At 52.8% G+C, this 23,167-nt stretch overlaps 2 protein-coding genes across 4 annotated transcripts; one reads left to right on the forward strand and one right to left on the reverse strand.

Annotated features, from left to right (window-relative positions):
* Positions 1-239: 239 nt before the first annotated feature.
* LOC133229408 (tigger transposable element-derived protein 1-like) lies at positions 240-1,871 on the reverse strand. The gene has a single exon (XM_061385792.1). It carries the CDS (start codon positions 1,869-1,871, stop codon positions 240-242), a length of 1,632 nt encoding a protein of 543 aa, XP_061241776.1.
* A 335-nt stretch (positions 1,872-2,206) lies between these two features.
* LOC133229519 (AFG3-like protein 1) lies at positions 2,207-23,015 on the forward strand. 3 transcript variants are annotated; one of them, XM_061385897.1, is made up of 16 exons: positions 2,207-2,289; positions 6,824-6,911; positions 9,303-9,397; positions 9,771-9,920; positions 12,062-12,130; positions 12,689-12,813; positions 13,247-13,517; positions 15,965-16,102; positions 16,311-16,464; positions 17,649-17,756; positions 18,304-18,429; positions 20,609-20,719; positions 21,667-21,782; positions 22,208-22,408; positions 22,483-22,677; positions 22,756-23,015. In XM_061385897.1, the coding sequence occupies exons 3-16, from the start codon at positions 9,389-9,391 to the stop codon at positions 22,996-22,998; spliced, it is 2,016 nt and encodes a 671-aa protein (XP_061241881.1). In that variant the 5' UTR covers positions 2,207-2,289; positions 6,824-6,911; positions 9,303-9,388; the 3' UTR covers positions 22,999-23,015. The 3 variants fall into 3 exon arrangements, with proteins under 3 accessions (XP_061241881.1, XP_061241879.1, XP_061241880.1); XM_061385895.1 differs by lacking the exon at positions 2,207-2,289 and adding an exon at positions 2,445-2,670; XM_061385896.1 differs by lacking the exon at positions 2,207-2,289 and adding an exon at positions 2,809-2,909 and having other exon boundaries at positions 9,771-9,915.
* Positions 23,016-23,167: the final 152 nt, after the last annotated feature.

The following is a 23,167-nucleotide window of genomic DNA, read 5'->3' on the forward strand; positions in this document are numbered from 1 at the left end:
CATTGTGTGTTTTAAATAACTTTTCCTGGATTTTTCTTTCAATCTTCTTAAAGCACATATTTAAGCACAATTTCAGTAACAAGATGTGATGTTCTTTAGTGTCAAAATGAATGTACCAGAAGCAGGGTTTCCAAGGATGTTAAACATCTGGAGGCCAAGACTTGGCCAGGCGTCACCCAGGAGGTTGCCCTGTTGTGTCTGGTCTTCCTGCCGTGGAGTGTGTTGTGCACTGAGGTCACCTAGGAGAGCTGTTTGGAGCACCGCTCTTTCTCACTGTACAGCTCCCTGTAGCAGCTTATTGCATCATTGATTGCTCTTGAAACTTGCAGTTTCCATGCGGCATCAGGGCTGTTACTGGTAAGGACCTGCAAGCCAGCCTCAAAATGTGAGAAGGCTGCTGACAGCTCCCGTGTGGTTAGTTGGCGCAGGGCAGGGGCAGCCTCTTCACCCTCCTCTTCCTCTCCTGCGGGCTCCTGCTCCAGCTGCATCAGCTCCTCATTTGAGAGACCCTCCTCATGGGACTGCAGCAGCTGGTCCACATCAGCTTCTCCCACCTCTCCAACAGCCACACTCTTGGCAAGGATCACAATATTTTGTTGAAGCTGTGCAATGCCATCTGTTTGGGAAGCACTCTGGAACTGAACACACTCAGGCCAAATCTTCTTCCACACACTGTTCATTGTTGCTGGTCTGAGCTCCCCCCAGGCTACTGCGATGTTGTCCACAGCGTCCACAATGCTGTAGTTTCTCCAGAACTCCCTGATCTCTGCTGTATCCTCCCCATCTGTTGCTTCTAGGATGTGCTCAAAAGTCCTTCTCAGGTAATGAGCTCTGAAGGCAGAGGTTACACCTTGACCCATGGGCTGGATCGAGTCAGCTGTGCTGTCATGAAGATACTCCACTCTTACAGTATCAGACAGATCGTTCAGATTGACTGGGTGGCATGGTGCCTTGTCTAAGATGAGCAGGGCTTTGTTGGTCAGGTTGTTTTGGGCACAGTATTTCTCAATGGCAGGGCAAAAAAAATATGTGAACCATTCATGAAAGATGCTCCTGGTTGCCCAGGCCTTTCTGCTTGAGCGCCAAATCACGGGCAGATTGGGCTTGGAGTACCCCTTCAGAGCCTTGGGGTTTTCTGAGTGGTACACCAATAGGGGTTTCAATTTGAAGTCCCCAGCTGCGTTGCCACCAAGAAGCAGCATCAAGCGATCTTTGGATGATTTAAATCCTGGCTCAGCTCTCTCTTCTACTGAAAGAAACGTTCTTTCAGGCATTCTTTTCCAATAAAGACCTGTCTCATCCACATTAAAAACTTGCTGGGGTGTGTACTCACCTTCCTGAATGATGCTCTTCAGTATTTCTGGATATTCATCCTTCTTGGCAGGAGCTGAGATGTTCATTTTGAAGTGGGGCAAACAGTGGCGTTCCTTGAATCTCACAAACCACCCTTTACTTGCAGTAAACTTTTCTGTTTGAGAGCTTTCACCTTGCTCACGCTGTAAGTCATCAAACAAACTCTTGGCCTTCTTCTGAATAACGGTGACACTCAGGGGCACGTTTCGCTGGCTCTGGTCTTCAAGCCACACGCACAACAACCGCTCCATGGTCTCCATGACTGCACTTCGGCGGCGAGTCAACCGGGAGGCTCTCAAAGGAGTGGCTATTTGTGAACTCGCTTTGATTTTGTCTTTATTATCTCTGATGGTTGCCACCGTAGAGGCAGCAAGGCCTAAGGCCTTTGCGATCTGGCTGAGCTTCTCACCCACTTCAAAACGTCTTAACACTTCTAACTTCACGTCGAGAGTGATTGCTTTCCTTTCCCTTTTGGCACTCCGGATGACTGCGGCGTTTAGGGACCTTTTCCCAGGCATCTTTGCCGCCGGTGTGTACTAACCACAGCAGTCTCAGGGGCGAGAAAGCCTGTGGTTACTCCATGCCCCTTCGCAGAATTTGGGGAAGAGAAATTGGGGCTTCCCGGAGGCGCAGGATGACTACACCGGGGACGTGACCGGCTCAGCACAGGCCGGCCCACGATACAGCCCAGGACAGGGCCGGTTCCTTCTGGGTTCCAGGGAGTCAATCAGAGCGGCCTAATCCCTGGACAGCAGGACTGGGTTTCCCTGAAGCAGAAACAAAACTCCGTGAGGGGCGGTAATACCGCACAGCACACGCCGCCCGGGATCTTCGGTTCCTCGGGAACCGGTTCCCAGCGCTGTACCTGGACCACAAGGAGTCGGCGGACAGGCGGGGTGGTGTACGCCGCTTCCCAAGGAGGACTCCAGATTTAAAGTAAGTCTAAAGGATGTCTCCTCAGCACCTTGCCCGCGTCTGCCACCGTAGTGCAGGTGGCGCAAACGTTCAGATCCGAGTCAGGTCCGACAGTAGACACCTGAGGCAAGGTCCCCACCTAGGCGCCTTGGCCTCACCGCGCATGCGCGAGACCCCGAGGTCCGCTGGAGGTGTGGTGCCCTATGACCTACTCGCCGCTGCACTGCGCGTGCGCGCGCCGAGCGGCGCGAGGTCTGAGGGGGAATGTCGCAGTGGCTGGTGGCGGCGGCCGGCAGCAGGGCGGTGGCGGGGCCGCTCGCCTTGCTGTGGCGGTGCGGCCTTGGCCCACGAGGGGGCAGGACGTTCGGGGCAGGCGCTCGGGCGCTCGGAACCGCTCAGCAGGTGAGCGGGGAGGCGCAGCCCGCCGATTCCGGGCGGCGGGGGCGGTGGTCGCTCTCGACGCCGCGGTGACGCCATCCACGTGCGCCACCGGCGCGGGGAGCGGGTGAGGGAACCAGATGCGCGAACCCGAGCCCCAAAAGCGGAGGCGCGTCGGCGGCGGCCACAGCTCCGGCCAGCTGGCTGGTCCCGGGGCTCCAGCCCTTCCCAGCGGCTGAGGCGGCTGCCGCTGGCCCAAACAGGTCTCCGTCTGCTTTCCTTCTTGTGGCCTCTTACGCCCTTTTCTTTGAAAGTTCCCTCAGCCTCTCAGTGCCCTGCCCACTGCCCCTGCGTTCTTGTTCCCCGCTCCCAAGAGCCGCGTTGAGCGAATTGCGTTCAAGCCTTGTTCCGCTGTGAGCCTAACTTGTTTTCTCGGACTCTGGCTCCGACTGCGAGGTGGTTTCCTCCTGGGCTCAGCGGTGATACCACTTCTGCTCAGTATCACAGGGTTGTTCTCCGTCATGATACAGTTTTGTAAAGTGTTACGTGTTTTTTATTCAGACAACATTCGTCGAGCCCAGTTCTACACTGTAATCATAGCTAACGTTGTTTGAGGGGTTTCATGCTGAGGGCTTTACAGGGAATGTCTCATTTAAGTCTTATCCCCGTCCGGCAGGTAGGCGCTGCACTAAACCCTGTTTTATAGGAGAGGAGACGCTAGAGCATAGCTAGTCAGTATCTCCGCTTTTAGATACTTCTGTATTGTACGCCTTCCTCTGGGTTAGATTCTCTGAAGTAGACCATATTTTAAGGTTTATTTTTGTATTGAGCATCCCAGGGGGACAGTGATCACGTAGATTTCTTTTGTGGCGGACTGTTGTGGAGCCTCTGGATTCTGGTCAGAGAAAGCTGTCTTGATTTCAGACAGTATTGAAAGGGGAAGAAGGGGGCCCATGCGTTTGTTTTCTGTCCTGTTTCCAGGAGTGAACTTTTCCTTCTTACCTCTTCATTTTGGGGATGGTGCACTGTCAGTTTGATTGTTTTTGGCAATATCAGTGAAAAGAGAGCCTTTCATCTGTGGCTGTGTGGCAACTCAGCCTTGCAGGGGGACTGTTCAAGTTGTTAGCTGGATGGAATGCAGTGATTGAGGGGTGCAACACAGCTGTGTCATGAGGCTCTGAATTCCATGGAGCTCAGTGGTTTTAGTTAGGGAGGGAGGAAGTTGGATGATCTTTGAATTCCTTTCCAGACAAAGCTGTTCTGCTGTGGAGTCTATTAGCCACGGCATCTCATCTGGAACAGATGTGAGCTCTCCTTTGAGGGACTTGAAGGCTAGACCTGGCGTGGGAAGGCTGGAGATGAAGTCGCAGTTTGCCTTTTGGTTAAAAGAAGTGTGGGAGCAGTCAGTACTCCTCAAGGGGAAGCTTATGTTTTGGATGCTTCTCGCAGTTACGTTTTCATTGACTGAGCTTCCTACATTGTCCATTCCACTCCAGAAGGAGAACCAGACAACAACATGTAGGTAGCGTATTAGGAGGTATGAAGGAGAAGGAAACGGAACAGAAGGAGTAGACAGTGAAGAGAAGGGTGGAGGAGGATGAGTGCCACGCTGTGAGAGGTGGGGTAATCGACTCCTGAAGGATGTGAGGCTTGAGCAGGAGCTGCCAGCAGATTCGCAAGCGCCTGCTGGGGCTGCACCTGTGTGCATCTGAGACACAGGCTGGAGTCACCTGATTCGTGACCTGATAAAGGACAGTGACACTTTGCCTGTTACGGGAAGACTGCTGTGCACAGCTTCACATGCTGGCTTTGCATATCCAGACACCAAGAATGGGTGGTAGATCCCTGTCTTTGAGAGCTGTATCTGACCTACTGTGGTCCCCTAAGCAAATCAAAACACTAAGTCATGAAATAAAGGAGAGGGATGTTTCTCAAGTTTTGAAGGCCTGATGATCGTACTTTGTCTTTCTAGGGCTGGAGACCTCCTAACACCTCTAGGAGCCCCAGCTCCCTCTCTCGGGAGGTGCTGGGGAAACCCTGGGGGCTGGGTGCCAGAGCACTCATCACATACCGCTGGCTCCCCGTCACCTTACCTCAGGCCCTCACCTCCCTCTCCTCACTTCTGCATTTTCCACCCGACACGGGGGGGCCTTGGGGAGCAGAGGGGCCCAGGACCATCTTCTTCTGTGAGCCTTTGTCTAGGCCTCCCCTTACGGTGACGTGACAACCTGTGTGACATTACGTTCTGGTCCCCTTGTGTGTGGTGACTTGCTCTGTGTGGGGAGGGGACACTCATGGAGCAAAGGCTCCAGGAGCCTCATCACCATTACTGCTGTGTCTCCTTCCTGAGCCCCTTGTTTATGGTTTTCCCGGATTTCAATAACATTCTCATGGCTTACCTGACTTTTTAGTGCTCTGAGGCCTCTGATAAGGATGTGTGAATGATTGGGCTTATCAGCAAATTAATAATTACTAAGAAATGGTGTTTGCACTGGGGAATAGCCTGCCACCTTAAAAGACGACACGGCTGAAATAACACAAGAGTCGTCATGTATGGATCCAGTTTCATTATAATAAAATATTGGGAACAATCCAAATCTTTGGTTGGGGTTTTTTGTTTGTTTAACCATTTATGGACCTTTTTAAAAAAGAATTTTATTTTTAATTGGAGGATAATTGCTTTATAATAATGTGTTGGTTTCTGCCCTGGATCAACATTTAAAACAGTTTTTTTTTAAAGTATTTTTTTTCCCACATTTTTAAAAAAATTTTATTTTATTTTTAAACTTTACATAATTGTATTAGTTTTTGCCAAATATCAAAATGAATCCGTCACAGGTATACATGTGTTCCCCATCCTGAACCTTCCTCCCTCCTCCCTCCCCATAAAGTATTTATTTATATTGGCTTTGCTGGGTCTTTGTGGCTGCGCGGGGAGCTACTCTCTAGTTGTGGTGCAAGGGCGTCTCATTGCAGTGGCTTCTCTTGTTTCAGAGCATGAGCTCTAGAGCAGGGTCTCAGCAGCTGTCCACAGGCTTATTTGCCCTTTGGCATGTGGAATCTTTCCGGACCAGGGATCGAACCTGTGTCCCCTGCATTGGCAGGTGGACTCTTAACCAGGGGACCACCAGGCAAGTCCTGGTTGAGGTATTTTGGCTGCAGTTAATACTCAGTGACTGTGCTTAGAGCTGTTTTTTTTTTTTTTACTGTGGTGGCTTCTGTTGTACTCGTTTTTCCTATAATGGCTTTTGACCTATGATAGTGAGAAACCAAAATTGTCTTTCATCCTGTCTTTAACTGATGTTAAGTATTGTTAGTAGCTTATGGTAATAAAAACTGTCATTTTCCTTTTTGAGAACTCTAGAAAATACAGGGTTTCTCAGGTGGTGCTGCCTGCCAGTACAGGAGACATAAGAGATGTGGGTTCAATCCCTGGGTCAGGAAGATCCCTTAGAGAAGGGAACAGCAACCCACTCCAGTATTCTTGCTTGGAGAATCCCATGGACAGAGGAGATTGGTGGGCTACAGTTCATAGGGTCATAAAGAATCAGACACAACTGGAGCAAGTTAGCAGGCAGAAAATGTTTGCTTTCCTGACAAAACCACTGACCTGTGGCTGATCAAAGATAAATCGTAATACCCTTTGGTTTTTGAATTTCACATGATTTTAATGTTTGTTTTTAAGGGTTATTAATATTTGTTTTAATAGCTTCAGTGACAAAAATTGCCTCAGGCAGGAAGTGATTACTTAGCAGTTTTTTTTGATAGCTGTAGCTATAAAAATTCTTCATGTATTTCTGCACTGAATGTAGTTTCTGTTTCTCCTGCTTGAATCATATTTGTTTTTAAAGATTTTTTTTTTGATGTGGACTGTTTTTAAAGTCTTTTTTGAATTTGTTACAATATTGCTTCTGTAGTTTATATTTTGTGTTTTTTGGCCACAAATCTTAGCTCCCCAACCCGGGATTGAATTCACAGTCCCTGTATTGGAAGGCAAAGTCTGAACACCTGGACCATCAGGGAAGTCACATTGAATCATATTTTTAATGAGATAAAGCAGGTAAAGGCTTCAGGTTTATGCCTGCACTCGAATCCTGGTCCTTTCCAACCTGGAACTGCCACTGTGAGAAGATGCTGCATCAGAATTTGTGGAAACTAATTCTGTCTCCCGTTTCAGTGTCTCCAGGGAATCCGCTTTCAGCAGTCGGCTGTGCAGATAAGACTGGCGTCAGTTTCCCATTGGCTGTGTTCAAAACCACCCAAAGGTATGTGTCTTTCTCCTGCCATCGTTAGCAGCATGAGGTCACAGGACCTGAGAGTGGCTTCCTTGGTGCCCTGTGTTTGTGGGGAGCAGGGACAGTGTGCATGACGGCCCAGGAGACCCAGGCCACTCCTCTTCTAGCTTATATATGTATTGAGTCACACCTAGTTCCTCTCCCGTTTCTGGGTCACCTGCCCCACGTCTTTGCAGTGTTAATATATCAGTGAAGGTGGCAAAAGAGAGAAGGTGTTCCAGAAGGAAGTGGTGGGTGAATCTTTGGGGATGCTGGGGAGCAAGGCTTTGTTTCTGCACATCTGAGGGTTAAGCTGAGTCTCATGTTTGGAAAGCAGGACAGGGACCTCATGTCTATTGCAGTTAGTTTGGAGCACATGTGCCCTTTGAGCGCAGGTTATGGGCTGTGCAGTGGGTCTCGGAGACCCTGTGTGGGGAGGCTTGCAGAGTTCGGACTTGGAGGTGCGTGCCGATTGCACCAGGCTGAAGCCAGGAAGAAAATCGGCTTCTCCCTTACTCCTTTCCTGTTGGACAGTCTGGCTGCTTGTGTGAGTGTGGCGCGTGCTTTTAAAGTGCCAGAATCTCATCATTTTCCCTATGGGTTTGAGAAATTCTTTAAGAGGAGGAGAAGAAACACAGAATTAGAAATGCAACAGCTCATAAAACAGCTCGTAAAAGGAACAATTTGACCAATCAGACTATCAAAGTTTTACATTTGAGAATTTTTAATTTTTTTTAAACTTTTATTTTTGGTCATGCCACAAGCATATGGGGTCTGGGTTCCCCAACCAGGGATGGAACCTGGGCTTCCTGATGTGGAAGTACAAGATCCTGGCCACTGGACCACCAAGGCAGTCCCACACTTGAGAATTTTTGAAGCATTCATTAATTTTGGGATAATCGTGGGAGGTGGCGAGCAGGTGGGCCTGTGTGCAGGTGGTCTCAGCACTTCCTTCCCTTCACTGGTTTGTGGACATGGCCTCACTACCTTCCTTTGTCTTCGGGCCTCTGCACCTGCAAAGCTTGTGTGGATCTGAAGCCTCGACAAACCTATCTTTGATCATAAGTTTGGTGACGTGGGGGGTGTGCAGTAGTGTCTTCCTGCTTGGGGAGCCTGGAGCATCGTGAGAGAAGAGGCGCACAGAGCTCGCTGGGAGGTGATTCGCTGTGACTGTAGGACTTCGTGTTTTGTCCTTCACGTTTATGCAGATCTTTGCTCTACCCTGTCCTGAGTTTGGCCTTCCAGGCATTGAGTTTTGGTTGTTGCTGTGGTGCCTGTACATCAGGGGCTGCTCTGGCCCCATTTCTCCGGGAACTCTTGTGATGTCGTGCTCAGGCCCTGTGTCTTCTGCTGTTGACTGACACAGAAGTGATTTTTGTCTCACGCCTCTGTCTTTCTACCTTTTCTTTTCTCAGGGGAATGATTTTTTTTCTGTTTTGGGTTATTTTCTTAAGTTCTTTTGGGAAAACACATTCCTGTGTGTTCTTTACTCTCAACTCTTTCCTTCTGGTTTTGCACCAGAGTAACAATCTTGTGTTATTTCCCCTTGTCATTCTGTGTATGCTGAAATGCCTTCTGGATGTTTTAATGGGAGGAATAGTTGATTGAGTTGCCTATGCCCAGCTTTGCGGATGGTTCAGGCCACCTGACCGTTAGCTTGTACTTGGAGGTAGTGGGAGCTTTAGACCACAGATGGGTGTGTCCTGAGTGAGACCCATCCCCCCAGGACATTCTTGGCACCTGATGGAAGGGTGGGGGGGCTCCAGGAGTGTTTCTGGGGGTGCCCTGGTGTGGTTTGAGCTGTTACTACTTTACACGCACACGTTAAGAAAGAGGCTTGGGGACTGGGTTCAGTCATCTAGTCTGTGCGTCACAAATGTTCTGAGAGGTGATGACGTGAGTGCCAGCCTAAAGAGTTCTCTGGCTGTCCCGAGACTAGGACTTCATGCTTTCAGTGCCAAGGGTCCAGGTTCAGAGAGCTAAGATCCTGAAAGCCATGAGGCTCAGCCAGAAAAAAGCAAACCAAAAGGTAATGCCTCCTAGATCTTACCTGGCACACACACAGTCACTCTGATTTCAGAAAGCGCAAGAAACTGTTGTAAATTTCCCTTCTTGCTGGAACTGTCTGGGATTGGTGTAGACTTGCAGTCTCTACTACCCTGGCCCCTGCCCTGATCCCAGGAGGGCACTGTAGGTTTTCCTCTCAGCTTGAGAAGCTCTGCCCCTTGCCACACGCAGCACTTGCTTTACGCTCCCCGTTTATCTCAAGGCAGCTGTGTTGGGGAAATTGTGTTTTGGAAGAGTTCTTCTCTTCTCTGAATCCTCTTTCTCTGGGCAGTTCGGTGTGACCATTCCCTGAGGTCAGAGTTTGTTTTCTCTTAGGAACTAGTGAACCAAAGGATGCTGGTCCTGGAGCGGACGGAGGGAAGAGAGGAGGAAAGCGGGATGACTTTGCCTGGTGGAAACGAATGCAGAAGGTTCGTGCGTGTCCGTAAGGGCCAGTTCCAGACGGCCTGTCACTTTTCTGAGGAAGTAATCACTGAGGGCTTGGGCTTTGTACAAACTAATTCAGAGATTTTAAGCAGTGGATTTAATTTCTAAAACTAAGATCTCCATCGGAGTTTTTAAAGACCCAGAGAAGCGATGGTCTCAGGAAGGCTAGCTGCTTTTCCCGAGTGGCCTGGGAGCTGCTGTGGCCTTACACGCCGGCAGATGCTGCGCCCATGGAGGCCAGTGGCAGGGGGGGTTCAGGTGGAGGGCTTGGCGACTTCTCCCTCGTCTGTGAAAGGACATTTTTGTGAGAGAGCCACTCTCTTTCAGTGTAACCCATGTTGTGTCCTCTCCCTGCAGGGGAAGGTGCCCTGGGACGACAAGGATCTCCGCAGTCTGGCCGTGCTGGGGGCAGGTGTCGTTGCAGGATTTCTCTACTTCTATTTCCGAGATCCTGGGAAGGAAATCACTTGGAAGCACTTCGTGCAGTATTACCTGGCGAGAGGTCTGGTGAGAGGATTTGCACACTGCCAGCCTTGGAAGGAGATGGCCTGTCGGCCTCGGGGTGCAGATGTGACTACCTTGCTTCACCCCCACACCTGCCCACTCCCTGAAACACTCACTCATTGTGTGTTAGCTCTGGCTTCTCATTTCACTTGGTTCTGTTTGTGAATCTTGACACTGTAGTCGTGACTCTGACTCAGAGCCTTTCTCCTTGAGGGCACCCCTGGCCCACTGCTAGGCCCTGGACAGTAGGGGCCAGCACTGGGCTCTGAGTCACACCAGTGGAGTCCTCCGTCCTCCTCACACTTGGGCTTGAGCGTACACCTTCACAAACACAGTGGCCTTGCTCCCCGTTGCATGAACAGCGCACTGTTAAGGCTGGGCCTTCCTGCTGTGTGGTGACATCCGCAGGAAGTTCTCCTTTGCCCTGAGGTCTGTCCACATTCTGTCCTCAGGGAGGCCCGTGGTGATGGTCTCTACATGGTGGGGGAAGGGCTGCTGCAGCCCCTTCTGCTGAGGACCTGCCCCCAGCAGGTGTGGCCTGAGGGGCGGGGGGAGACAGGTGTCCTGCTGTGCTTGCGGTCTGGATTGGTTCCAGATGTTCCTCGAGGTCTTACGTGGCGGACAGTGACATGCTTATTCTGGAGCACAGCACAGCCCGGAGCACAGAAAGGTGACATGTCCATCCCCCCACTCAAGCCCACCTAATGCAGCCCTGGCCAAACCTGTGGTGCCTGATTGGGAGCTGACGCTCGCCTGGCCTAGCTAGACAAGGACCAGATCCCCTCACATAAGGGGACTTCCACATCAGCTGGGAGAGTCTAGCACCTGAACCTGAGGGCTGCGTCTTGTTCCAGCCCCTCTGAGCTGTCCGAAGAGGTCCCCTGATAAAATCTCAGAATGTCATGGAAATAAATGATGTTATGTGCAGAGGTCCCTGGCCTGGACCGGTTGTTCTTTTGTGAAAGGCTTGTTTAGGAACAAAGAACTATAACAAAACCTCAGTAGCGGACTTCGTTTCATTCAGTTCTTTACTTATGGCTGCATGGTGGGGTACGCAGGATCCAGTTCTGCGCCTAGGGATGGAACCCGCCCCCCGCGCTGGTGGCTCGCAGTCTCAACCACCGCACTGCTAGGGAAGCCCCTGCAGTCTTTGTTTCAAGCAGCGCTTTTGTTTCCCCTGGTCACAAATGTACCATGAAGTAAAAGTATAAAGCAGGAAGTCACCGTCTGTGCCCGTCCAGGGCCTTTTTCTGTGACCCTGTTGGCCACAGTCTGAAGGCGAGGCTGCTCACCTTTCTGTGCCCTCTGTCCCGTTGCACACTGGCAGTGAGCACTGCGGTGGGGAGGCATGAGGGGTCAGCTGGCAGGAGTCTCGCAGGGCCAGGAGGACATGCCACGCCCTTGTCTCATGAACCTGAGAACTGATGGGCCTGGCTGGCTGGGGCTCTGCATGTTGGCGGAAGAGAAACCAAGGGGGCAGTCGCCCGGAGTCCTGTCTACCATGGTTTCTGGAGTCATGTTGGGTGGCGGTGAAGTTCCACACTCAGGATCGTGTCCTCACTGGAATCCTGAGTGTTCCTGTGTTTTCCAGAAGGAGCTTAGTCGTGGTTAATGAGGTGGTGACAGCAGGCCTTGTCTGAAGCTCCCCAGAAACAGTGTGGCTTCCAGGCGGTGGGCTGTAACCGGATGGACTGAGTGTTACGCACAAGTGTCAGAACAAGACTTTCATTTGTGTTCCTTTTGGAGTTTTTTTGTTTTTGAAATTTTTTTGTTTTGTTTTTTTTTTTGGCCATGCTGCACATTTTGCAGGGTCTCAGCTTCCCACCTCAACCAGGGATTGAACTGGAGCCTAAAACTTATTTTAGGATCCTAACCACCAGGGAACTCCCCTCCTTTTAGAGTTTTAAGCCAGTTTGAAGGCTTAGTGCTCAGATGTGCCACATTTTAATTCATCTTCTTGAATCGGTTCCTGTTTATTGCCATAATCCCAGGCTAGAATTGTCCGTGTTGGTAGGAAGACAGAGCCGAAACTGTCCTGCAGAGTGTGAGCTACGCTGGGACAGGTGCCACCCATGCGTGTGGGGCTTGACTGAGACCGAGGCGCAGGGTGCTGTGCTGGTCCTGACTGGCTGTCTGTCTTCTAGGTGGATCGGCTGGAAGTGGTGAATAAACAGTTCGTGCGTGTTATTCCTGCCCCTGGGACATCACTCGAGGTGAGGGCTGGGGTCAAGGCCAGTGTTCCACGTGCAGGCTTCGGTGTCAGTGTAAGGTGGAGTTTTCTGGGATTTCCCTGGCAGTCAAGTGGTTAGTAGCAGGTGCCCTCACGGTCAAGGCCTCTGGTCCAGGAACTAAGATCCCACAAGCTGTGTGACCTGAAAAAAAATACGTGATAGTTTTCTGTTTTATTGGAGAAGTGCCGCTCCTGGCTTCATTTTCCAGCACCCACCTGTGCTCATGTACCTGTAGAGAAGAGTCTTCCACGTAGCACAGGACTCTCCTGAAGCTGTAGCCATGCTTCAGTTTTGCCCAGTACCATGGACAGTCACCAGCTGAGATCCGAGAGGGGAGACTAAAATGACAGATAGGGGACAGAGGCAGACTCAGTCATCGATAGACATTTATACTTTGACCTCAAACCCAAGCCTGTGGTTTGGGGCCAGGACAGGAGGCCCATCAGAGCCGCTCAGGACTTTGCTGTGAGAGAAGCTGGGGAGCGGGTGGTGGCCATGGGGGGCAGCCCCCTACAGCGCTTGGCACCTCGGTTTCTGCAGAAGTATGCATGGTTCAGCATTGGCAGTGTGGACACCTTCGAGCGCAACCTGGAGACCGCCCAATGGGAGCTAGGCATCGAGCCCCCCAACCAGACGGCCGTGGTCTACACCACCGAGAGCGATGGGTGAGCGGGTGTGGTCGGGCCCTGGTACTGGACACGTAGCACTTCCTGCTGAACTTGTTCAGGCATGTTGTAGGTGTCTTCTGGTAGTCAGTGTCTATGGTAAAGACAAGTTTGTTAGCTGTGTTTTTACTGGGGAAAGAATTGGTGGGGAAATGTTTAGCTTGGTAGCCTGAGGGCTGTGGTGCGGCAGCAGGGCAGAACTAGCTGGAAGGAGGCCGTGCTGGGTCAGGGGGTTTCTGGAGATAGCCCACAGCTACCCTGCCGTGCCCACAGGGGCAGTCAGGCAGACAGGTGCTCGTGGACAGGACCTTTACAGTGGGTGAGGCCGTGTGTCCAGACGGACAGTGCTTGCTTTTGTGTAGCAGAGCCAGGTCCACTGTTCACAGCCTGTCTCTCAAGGGAATGTGACAGATGGTTTTCTTGGCCTTTCTAGGACTTTCTTGCGAAGCCTGGTGCCCACCCTTCTCCTGATTGGCATCTTCCTCTATGCCATGAGGAGGGGTCCAATGGGGGCTGGGCGTGGTGGGCGAGGAGGGGGCCTCTTCGGCATTGGTGAGACAATAGCCAAGATCATCAAAGATGACATCGGTGTGCAGTTTGCAGACGTGGCTGGTTGCGAAGAAGCCAAGCTGGAGATCATGGAGTTTGTGAATTTCCTGAAGAACCCCAAACAGTACCAGGACCTTGGGGCCAAAATTCCAAAGGTACTGACATGAGAGAGCATGCAGTGGTGCTTGAGCCAGAACCAAGCAGCTTCTGGTAATGATTCTGTGTTTTATTAATCACATCGAGAAGTGGAAATAGCATTCGCAGAGTCGAATCCTCTTATCTGGTAACAGTGTAAGCAGTGCACACCCACCTGTGTTTATTTCACCTGCCAGCACAGATGCCCGTGCTTTGTTTAGAAAACAGGCCTTCCTTTGAGTGTGACACCCGCGATTAGATTCTCTGTTCAGTACCCTGCACAAAGCACTACAGTTTTTTTTTTAAATGGAAAGTTTGCATTTTTTTGTTTAAAGTTTTAGGGTGTACTGGGTCTTCATTGCTGTGTGCAGGCTTTCTCTAGTTGCAGAGAGTGAGGGCCGCTCTCTAGTTCTGGTGCAAGGGCTGCTCACGGCGGTGGCTCCTTTTGTGCTCTAGGGTGCACGAGCTTCAGTAGTTGTGGCACACGGGCTTACTTGCTCCTTGGCTTGTGGGATCTTCCCTGAGCAGGGATTGAGCCTTTGTTGCCTGCTTTGGCAGGCAGCTGCTTTACCACCGTGCCACCAGGAAAGCCTTTGTCAGTAGTTTTGTTTCTCTAAATTGAACTGAGAACTTTAAAGCAGTTATAAGCACAGAATCATATATTTTTATCACATTTTCTTACTATTTCAGTTTTTTGTCCGTTCAGTTTGACAGCATTTTTTTCTTTAATAATTTGCCTTGATTTATTATATTAACAGTTTCAGCTTTGTTTTTGAAGAAAGGACTTTCTATTCTATTATTTATTGTTAAAGTATATAATTAAAGCAAGTGCAGGGAATTCCCTGATCCAGAGGTTAGGACACCACACTTTCATGGCTGGGGCCCAGGTACAGTTCCTGGTTGGGGAACTGAGATCCTACAAGCTGTGTGGCATAGCCAGAAAACCCAAGAAAACAAAGAACCAACAAGTACGAACTGCCATGAACGGGTCTGGGGTCAGCTGCCTGTCAGATAACCCACGACCCAGCAGTGGGACAGGTGTGCAGCGTGGACGTGGGTCGAGGCTCTGCACTCAGGAAGTGACACTGTGGAGATTGTGGCCGCTGGCTTTCCCTGCAGGTGGCTCTGGGTGTCATGGATGTTCAGGGGCCCCAGCAGTAGCTGAACCCCTTCCTAGAAAGGTCTGCATCTCACATGGAAGAGGGTCACAGACCACGCCCTCCCCCGCCCACCCCCACGCAAGGCATCTCTGGGTTCTAGATCAGGCTGCGAGCTCTCTAGGGTGGAGACTCAGTGCACTGACTTTCCTGGTAACCCTGTGTGCTTCCCTGAGACTGTCCTGAACAGCAGAGAACGTGACTGACCTCTGGAGATGAGGCGGCAGGAGGCCTGTGCTTCTCTTTGACCACCTGGTAAGGTTGGCTGGAAAACTGGGCTGTGGTGGGCCCAGGGGTCCCCTGGTCCCATGGCCCACTGTCTTGTGGAGACCCTTTGTGAGTCCATATCCATGTTTATGGGGCCCTGGGGCCCTGGTGCCTTGTGAGTTTGTTTTGAGGCTCCCTCATCCTCCTTAGCTCTATATGTTTTGTTTTTATTTTTACAGACTTAGAAAAAACAACTTTTTTGTTTCTTTTGAAATAAGTAGATGTTGGCAATGGCACCCCACTCCAGTACTTTTGCCTGGAAAATCCCATGGACGGAGGAGCCTGGTAGGCTGCAGTCCATGGGGTCGCTAGAGTCAGACACGACTGAACGACTTCCCTTTCACTTTTCACTTTCATGTATCGGAGAAGGAAATGGCAACCCACTCCAGTGTCCTTGCCTGGAGAATCCCAGGGACGGGGGAGCCTGGTGGGCTGCCGTCTATGGGGTTGCACAGAGTCGGACACGACTGAAGCGACTTAGCAGCAGCAGCAGCAACCCATACTGTCAACTAGAAATGAAGTAGTGTGACCCCCCGCCCCCCACCCCTTTAAGTCCCTTCTCATGAAAGGAATACCTAGGTGTGTTACTGGGTGCGAATTTCAGCCTTGAGTCAGTCTAGAACAAGGCAGGTTGCGGACAGAACCACACACAGGTGCTGCTGTCAGACCTGCTGGACAGAATCATGGGAGCGAGTGTGGGGAGGGCCTCTTGCTCTTCCTGGTGTGAGTTGGCGTGTTTCATAGAGCAATTTGCTAGTAACTGTTAAAGTAAACATTGGACCGCGAGATCCATTGAGTCCTGCCCTGGGAGCATCACTTGAAGAAATAACCTGCTCGGTTGGGCTGGGGCTTTGGGGGGTTTCCTCTACCTGCAGCATTTGAACTTTTCATGGTGAATGCACATTCGTTTTACAAGCAGAAAGTTTCAAATGGAAGGCACACCTCAGCCAAAAGCGTGGAGTAGGCCAAGGAGTCAGTGGAACGAGACTCTCCTTGGCCCTGTCTCTCCCCTTTCAGAACCAGGTGTCGCCTTTCTGTTTCAGGGAGCCCTGCTCACAGGTCCTCCCGGTACCGGCAAGACGCTTCTCGCCAAGGCAACCGCAGGGGAGGCTGGTGTGCCCTTCATCACCGTGAATGGGTCTGAGTTCCTGGAGATGTTTGTTGGTGTTGGCCCAGCTCGGGTAGGTAGAGGCACACTTGTCCTTGCCCTGGCCTTCAGGTGGGACCCTGGGGATGGGTGCAGGGCACAGCACGGATGTAAAAACGACCTGGCAAGCAGACAGAGCAGCCGAGGTGGGAGTCAAGCCCCAGAGGTGGGCCGAGCCCAGGGAACTTAGTCCTGTCCTGGCGCCAGTGACAGAGCAAAACTGTGTGTGGACCCCGTTTCAGGTTCGTGACATGTTTGCACTGGCCCGGAAAAACGCTCCCTGTATCTTGTTTGTGGACGAGATTGATGCAATTGGCCGGAAGCGTGGCCGTGGGCACTTTGGAGGCCAGAGTGAGCAGGAGAACACCCTGAACCAGCTGCTCGTGGAGATGGACGGTGAGCGGGCTTGCTCTCTGGGCAGAGCTCCCCGGGCGAGACTCCCGCTCAGTCAGTCTGAGGAAGGCTGTCCTCAGGCCCCACGGTGCAGGGAGCTCCCTCCGAGCTCAGTGGCTGGATAAGGGCTGACGCCCAGGCTGCGTCCTCGCCGCCTCTGTCCTGCTGCCTCCTGCTCCAGAACCCTCTCTCCACCTCAGGACTCCTGTTCAGGCAGGGTCTGGTCCGGGTAACAGCCACGGGCCTGCTGCTGCGTCTTGGGAAAGGTCCGGTCTGGGGTGATAGCCATGGGCCTGCTGCAGCCTTCTCGGTGAGGGTCTGGGCGTTTGTGCCAGGTTCGAATTTGGAGAAGCTTTGACTGAACCTTTGGCAGGTCCTGTGCTCACTTGGCTTTGTAGCTAAGTCAGGGTACCCAGCGTGACCCCAGGTTGGTCACTTGCTGGGAGGAATCCGTGGGTCCTTGGATTCATAATCACAGTTGACTGCCAGGCCAGGACACAGGAGAATCATGGGGAGCAGGTACTTGGGCTGGGAAGGTGGCCACAGCCTCCAGAGCTCTCTGCCCACTGAGTCTGGGTCACAGCTTCTTCCTGGCAGCCAGTTGGGGGACACTCAGGAGTGTCATCGACTAGGACAGGGTTTCCCCTGGGGCTGGTCACATGGCAGTCTTTAACCAGCATGGGTCACAACCCCTGCCTCCCAGGAGGAAATATCATCTACTCAGATGACTGAGGCATGCGGGGCCTCTCCCTGAATCCCAGGTCCTGGGGCGGCCGAGGGCCCCAGCTGACCTTTCTGAGGATGAGTGCTGGTGAGTCAGGCCCTCACCCTGCTGGGTACCCCCATCCTCTCCCCACTGCATCTCCCCTGCTCTCGCCCAGCCTGGCTCCCTGGGCCCAGCAAGCTGTCCAGGACCTGGGTGGAGGGGTCTGCGTGGCTCCTGCAGCTCACTGTGTGGTGTGAGAGGTTGGCAGGGATCAGTACCAAATTAAGATAGGAGTTTACATCCTGAGACTGGGCCATGGGCCTCCCAGTTGGCTGAGGAAGGTTGGGTTACAGCCAGAGCCACCGTTTGCTGCCTGTCCCTGGGTGGGCAGTGGTCCCGGAAAGTGGGGACCAGATGTGCAGGGGAGAGGAGATAGCTGCTGGCTGGGCCCTGCCTGGGCTCACCTCCTTCTCGTATCCAGGATTCAACTCTACCACGAACGTTGTCGTGCTGGCTGGAACCAACCGCCCTGACGTCCTTGACCCAGCTCTGATGCGGCCGGGCCGCTTCGACCGTCAGATTTACATTGGTGAGTGTGCTGAGGGTTGAAAGTTTGGTTTGATCATTAGCTATGTATTTGTAGGAGGTTTTGAGGTGCCCTAAAGCAGCTAACCCCACTTGTGAAACAGTGGAGGTGCAGGACTGGGCCCCACTTCAGGATGAACAGGTGTGGCTGGGATGCGGAAAAGGTCATAGCAGTCCATGCAGCTGAGAGTGAGGTGACAGTGTTGGGTCCTTCAGCTTTTCTTTTTTGTGCACTGTTTACGAGAGAAGCATTCACCCTGGCCTTTCCCACTTGTGAGCAGGTCCTAGAAATTTAGGACCTCATTCCTGCCCAGGTGCCCTGCTGCCAGAGCAGCCATCCTGGGGATTGAGTTGTGTGGACTAGAGGCCCCACAGTGAGGAAGGGAGAGCTGAATGGATGTGACCTGTGGGTCGTTTCTGCCACCGGGAGCTCTGGCCCTGGTCGGGTAGTCGAGTGTGCAGTGCAGACAAGCAGGAGAGGGTCCTCCTGGCCCTGGTGAAGCGGCTGAAGGTGACCCTGCCCTGGCCACCTGTACCTCTCTCTCTCTCAGGGCCCCCGGACATCAAAGGCAGGTCGTCTATCTTCAGGGTCCACCTGCGTCCACTCAAGTTGGACGAGAGCCTCAGCAAGGATGCTCTGGCAAGGAAGCTTGCGGCCCTCACTCCAGGCTTCACAGGTGAGTGATGGAGGCCAGGCGGCTGCCCTGGGGCTGGCTGCATCATCAGCAGGTGGTGTCTGGTTGTGCCATTTGGTCCTGAAACTGCGCCCTTGTCTTTAGGACTGTGAATCTGGTGGGCACACCCGAGGCCCCAAAACTGGCTTTTGTCGGCTTTCACTGTGCCCCCACCCACCGCCCCACCGCCCCGGGAACGTAATGTGGTGACAAGGCCCTATCCTCTTGGTATGCTGCTTAGGGAAGAAGTCCTGCTCCACCCTTGCCACACTGCGTAAGAGATCTGGGTCTGCACATCCAGGAAGTGGGATAAAGTACGAGACGCCCACACTGAGACAGCATCATCTGTGTTGGTCAGATGTAGGGAGAGGCCTTGAGACCAGCAAGACCACAGGGTAGCAGCTGACTTCTTTTGGAAATGGAGCCCAGGAGGCAGTGGGTCAGGCAGAACTATTCTTCCGTAGTAAAGGAGAAATTAAGGCATCCCGTATAAAGGACAGGTGTGTAAAACCATAATCACATATCTGTGTTAATGGACACACAGTGTAGAAAGATGTAACCTGTGAAGGTGAGAGGGGCTGCATAGGAGCAGAACCTTTGTACATTGTGAAGCTGGATCCTCAGGAGCTGCCAGGAGCTACCTGGAGCTGCCAGGGTATAGAAGAGCCACACAGCCTGTAAGAACAAAGTGGCAGACACTTCCCCAACGTGGAGCTTCTGAGGGTGGGCGCGGACCATCAGGATAAAAGTGAGAGGCCAGGTGTGTGCCTGTGCATCTCGGTCAGTTGTTTTGTCAAGGGTGTGAAGACCATCCAGTGCAGAAAGAATAGTCTGTTTGACCAGGTATTCACAAGCAAAAGGATGAAACTGGACGTTAGACCACATGTAGCAGTCAACTCGGAGTGGATAAGAGACCTGAGCAGTGGGGCGAGAACTGTAAAATGTCTTAAAATCTTGGATTTGGCAATGATTTCTTAAAGCACAGACTGCAAGTGAGAAAACAAAATAGAATTTTTCAAAACTGAAATCTTTTGTACATGGAGAGACATTATTGATGTGATGAAAAGAGCCTACAGAAAGGAAGAGAATGTTTAGAAATTATGCACCTGGTAGGGTCTAGAATCCACAATATATACAGAACCCAATTTAAAAATGGGAAAAGGGTTTGAATAGACATTTCTCCAAAGTATATAGATGGCCAGAAACCATGTGAGAAGGTGGTCATGGTATTAGTTATTAGGGAAACGCATATCAAAAGCACAGTTTGACACCACCTCACGCCCACCAGGGTGGCCGTAAAAGATGGAGGGTTGGCAGGGATGTAGGGAAACGAGCACGCTCATATGTTGCTGGTGGGGATGTGAAGTAGTGTGGCTGTGGAAGTCGGCCTGGCACTTCTAGAAGTAAATACAGTTAGCATATGACCCCCAGTTCCACTCCTACATAAGAGAATTGAAAACATTTGTCTGCATAAAGGCTTGCACATGGATGTTCACAGCAGCATTACTCATAATAGCTAAACAGTGGAGACCACCCCAGTGTCCAGCAGCGTGTCACCACTAGATGCGTGTACCGTGGGCGGAACCTGCAGATAGAGCTGGCCGTGTTACATGAGTGACTCGAGCATCTGTGCAATCTGGTGTCTCCTGTGGCTGCCTCAGGGCAGATGGAACCTTATTCAGCCGTGAAAAGGAATGAAATACCAGGACACGCTCCTGACAGTGGATGAATGGAAAAACACTGTGTCGTGTGAAAGGAGCACACACAAAACACACACCATATACTGTGTGGTTGCACTTATGTGAGACTTCCGGGATGGGCATGTCTAAAGACGTAGATGGCAGAGTCATGTTCGGCTAAGCCTGGGTACAGGATCTAGCCCCAGACAGCACCTTCATGTTGGGGATGTCTGAGATGAGATGACAGCAGTCGTCACACATCTTGATGAAATTACTGAAAGTCTTTGACATGTACACATTTTTAAATGGATAGATTTTATGTTAAATGAATCACATCTCAGGAAATCACTGAGCCAGAAAATTGGCTGAAAGCAGCAGTGACTGACAGAGCAGGTCCTGTTTCCTTCACGCCCTTGACCTGTTTTAGCTCTGGCTCCAGTACTGCAGAGTCCCTGTGACAGCCTGCCCTGGGCCCCTGATGGACGATTTCTTCTCCGGGTCAGGTGCTGATATTTCTAATGTTTGCAATGAAGCCGCCCTGATTGCCGCCCGCCACCTAAACCCCTCTGTCGGGGAGAAGCACTTCGAGCAGGCCATCGAGAGGGTCATTGGAGGTAAGTTGGGCCACCATGGGTGAGTTTCCACCCTGGGGCCCCAGGCTCACTTCAGGGTGCTCCACCTGGGCAGCTCTCCAGACCCAGATCTGGGACGTGGGACCTGCCAGCAGCTCTCCTGCTCTTCCTGGAGCAACATTCAGAATCTCAGAGAATTGTAACCTCCAGGGTGCTGAGTCAGACCTCGGTCCGGGTGCCCACTGTGCCCTAGAGGACGGCCTGCTGGGTGCTTCCCTGGAAAGTTTGCCGGGGTCCCCAGTGCTCCCAGTGGCCAGCGTACCCAGAGAGGGTGCAGGCTTCAGCATGAGGGGTCAAGGTCTCGGAGTGCCATCCTGGGGACAGAGGTCAGGGAGGCATCCGTGTGGCCAGCAGCCATCCATGACCCCACCTCATAGCTGTGAGCATCAGCACGTCTAGATGGCAGGTAGCCAGAGTTGCTTCGTCTACTTCACTTTGTATTGAGGTGTGACACGTACGCAGGCATGTAGTGTCAGGAGCCCAAGGCACTTGCCACGGCTGTTTGGGGCTGTCATGGGCCATGCTGAGCTGAGCTGCCGTGAAACTGACTCACACTAGTTGTGCCTCTCCGTGCCCTGTTCTCTGCCTGTGACTGCGTGTACAGGGTGTAGAGAACGCTCCTGTCTCCCTGCTTTGGCTTCACTACCAGTTGAGCCACAGAGTAGCTAACACTGCTGCCTAAGAACAGGTCTCCCTGAGCATATGTTGCTTGCACAGGAAGTGGAATGGGGTGCGGGATGTCTGCAGAGCAGAAGGCAGCTTAGCGTCTGGTTTGCAGGGACAGACCCCTGTGGGCCTGAGCAGTGTGTGTGGAGCTGACAGGCTGCATGTCTGCTCTGATCAGCCCCCCGAACCCTGGAGTGGGGGCTTGGTTCCCACCACTTCGCTGGCGTTCCTCCTGTGCCTCTCACCAGGAGTGTGACTTGCAGGCCTTGAGAAGAAGACACAGGTCCTGCAGCCTGGCGAGAAGATGACAGTGGCCTACCACGAGGCTGGCCATGCGGTGGTGGGCTGGTTCCTGGAACACGCAGACCCCCTGCTCAAGGTCAGTCCAGCCCCTTACACATCTCCTGTGGGTCCAGGGCCTGCTCCCACCCCGAGGGCCATGTGTGCACAGTGTGTTGCGGGTGTCAGCCCTTTGGCTTTTGAAGAGATGGAACCATCTAGAATGTGTCCTTGAAGGGTGGATGGGAGGGCAGGGGCGGGGTGCTGGTTCCAGGAGGGGTCTGGATCTGGACACCTGACACCTGGAAGTTCCTGGTTGAACTCACCTCACTGCAAGCTTCTCCCCGAAGGCAGGCCCCTCCACAGCTTCCTGGGGACTGCGGGACAGAGGGTGATTTTGAGTTCACCCTCAAGGTGACCCCCTGTGTGTGCTGGGGCCCAGGGTCTCCTCTCCTCCCACACTTATGGAGATGGGTGGTGATCAGGGGCCCTGGGGATGACAGGGCGCCCTGCTGTGTCTGACAGGTGTCCATCGTCCCCCGGGGCAAGGGGCTCGGCTATGCCCAGTGTCTGCCCAGGGAGCAGTACCTGTACACACGGGAGCAGCTCTTTGACCGCATGTGTGCCATGCTGGGCGGCCGCGTGGCTGAGCAGTTGTTCTTCGGGCGGGTCACCACGGGGGCCCAGGATGACCTGAGGAAGGTCACCCAGAGCGCCTATGCCCAGGTAGAGCAGCAGCCTTGGGGGGTTGGGGGCAGGGGGCTCTGCACCGGGCTGACCCCGGCACTCGCCTCCTGCAGATTGTGCAGTTCGGGATGAGCGAGAAGCTGGGCCAGGTGTCCTTCGATCTCCCGCGGCCAGGTGAGGCGCTGGTGGAGAAACCGTTCAGCGAGGCCACGGCCCAGCTCATAGACGAGGAGGTGCGGCGGCTCATTGGTTCTGCGCATGCGCGCACCCTGGACCTGCTCACGCGCTGCCGCGAGCAGGTGGACAAGGCAAGTGGGTGGCCGGACCCCGGGCGCGGGCGGGGCTCTGCAGGCCAGGCGGCCGGCTGACAGCTGCTGGGTGTGCAGGTGGGCAGGCGGCTGCTGGAGAAGGAGGTGCTGGAGCGGGCGGACATGGTGGAGCTGCTCGGGCCGCGGCCGTTCGCCGAGAAGGTCACCTACGAGGAGCTCGTGGAGGGCACCGGCGGCCTGGAGGAGGACACGGCCCTTCCCGAGGGTCTGCAGGGCTGGCGTGGGGGTCCCACTGCAGGAGAGCCCAGCCTAGCACCTCCGCCTGGAGAGCAGCCTCTGGGACCCCAGGAAGCAAATTAAAGCACATATAACCTGAAGCAATGGCACCCCACTCCAGTACTCTTGCCTGGAAAATCCCACGGACGGAGGAGCCTGGTGGGCTGCAGTCCATGGGGTCGCTGAGAGTCGGACACGACTGAGTGACTTCACTTTCACTTTTCACTTTCACACATTGGAGAAGGAAATGGCA

The sequence above is a fragment of the Bos javanicus genome, chromosome 18 (assembly GCF_032452875.1).
Source record: "Bos javanicus breed banteng chromosome 18, ARS-OSU_banteng_1.0, whole genome shotgun sequence".
Taxonomy (NCBI): domain Eukaryota; kingdom Metazoa; phylum Chordata; class Mammalia; order Artiodactyla; family Bovidae; genus Bos; species Bos javanicus.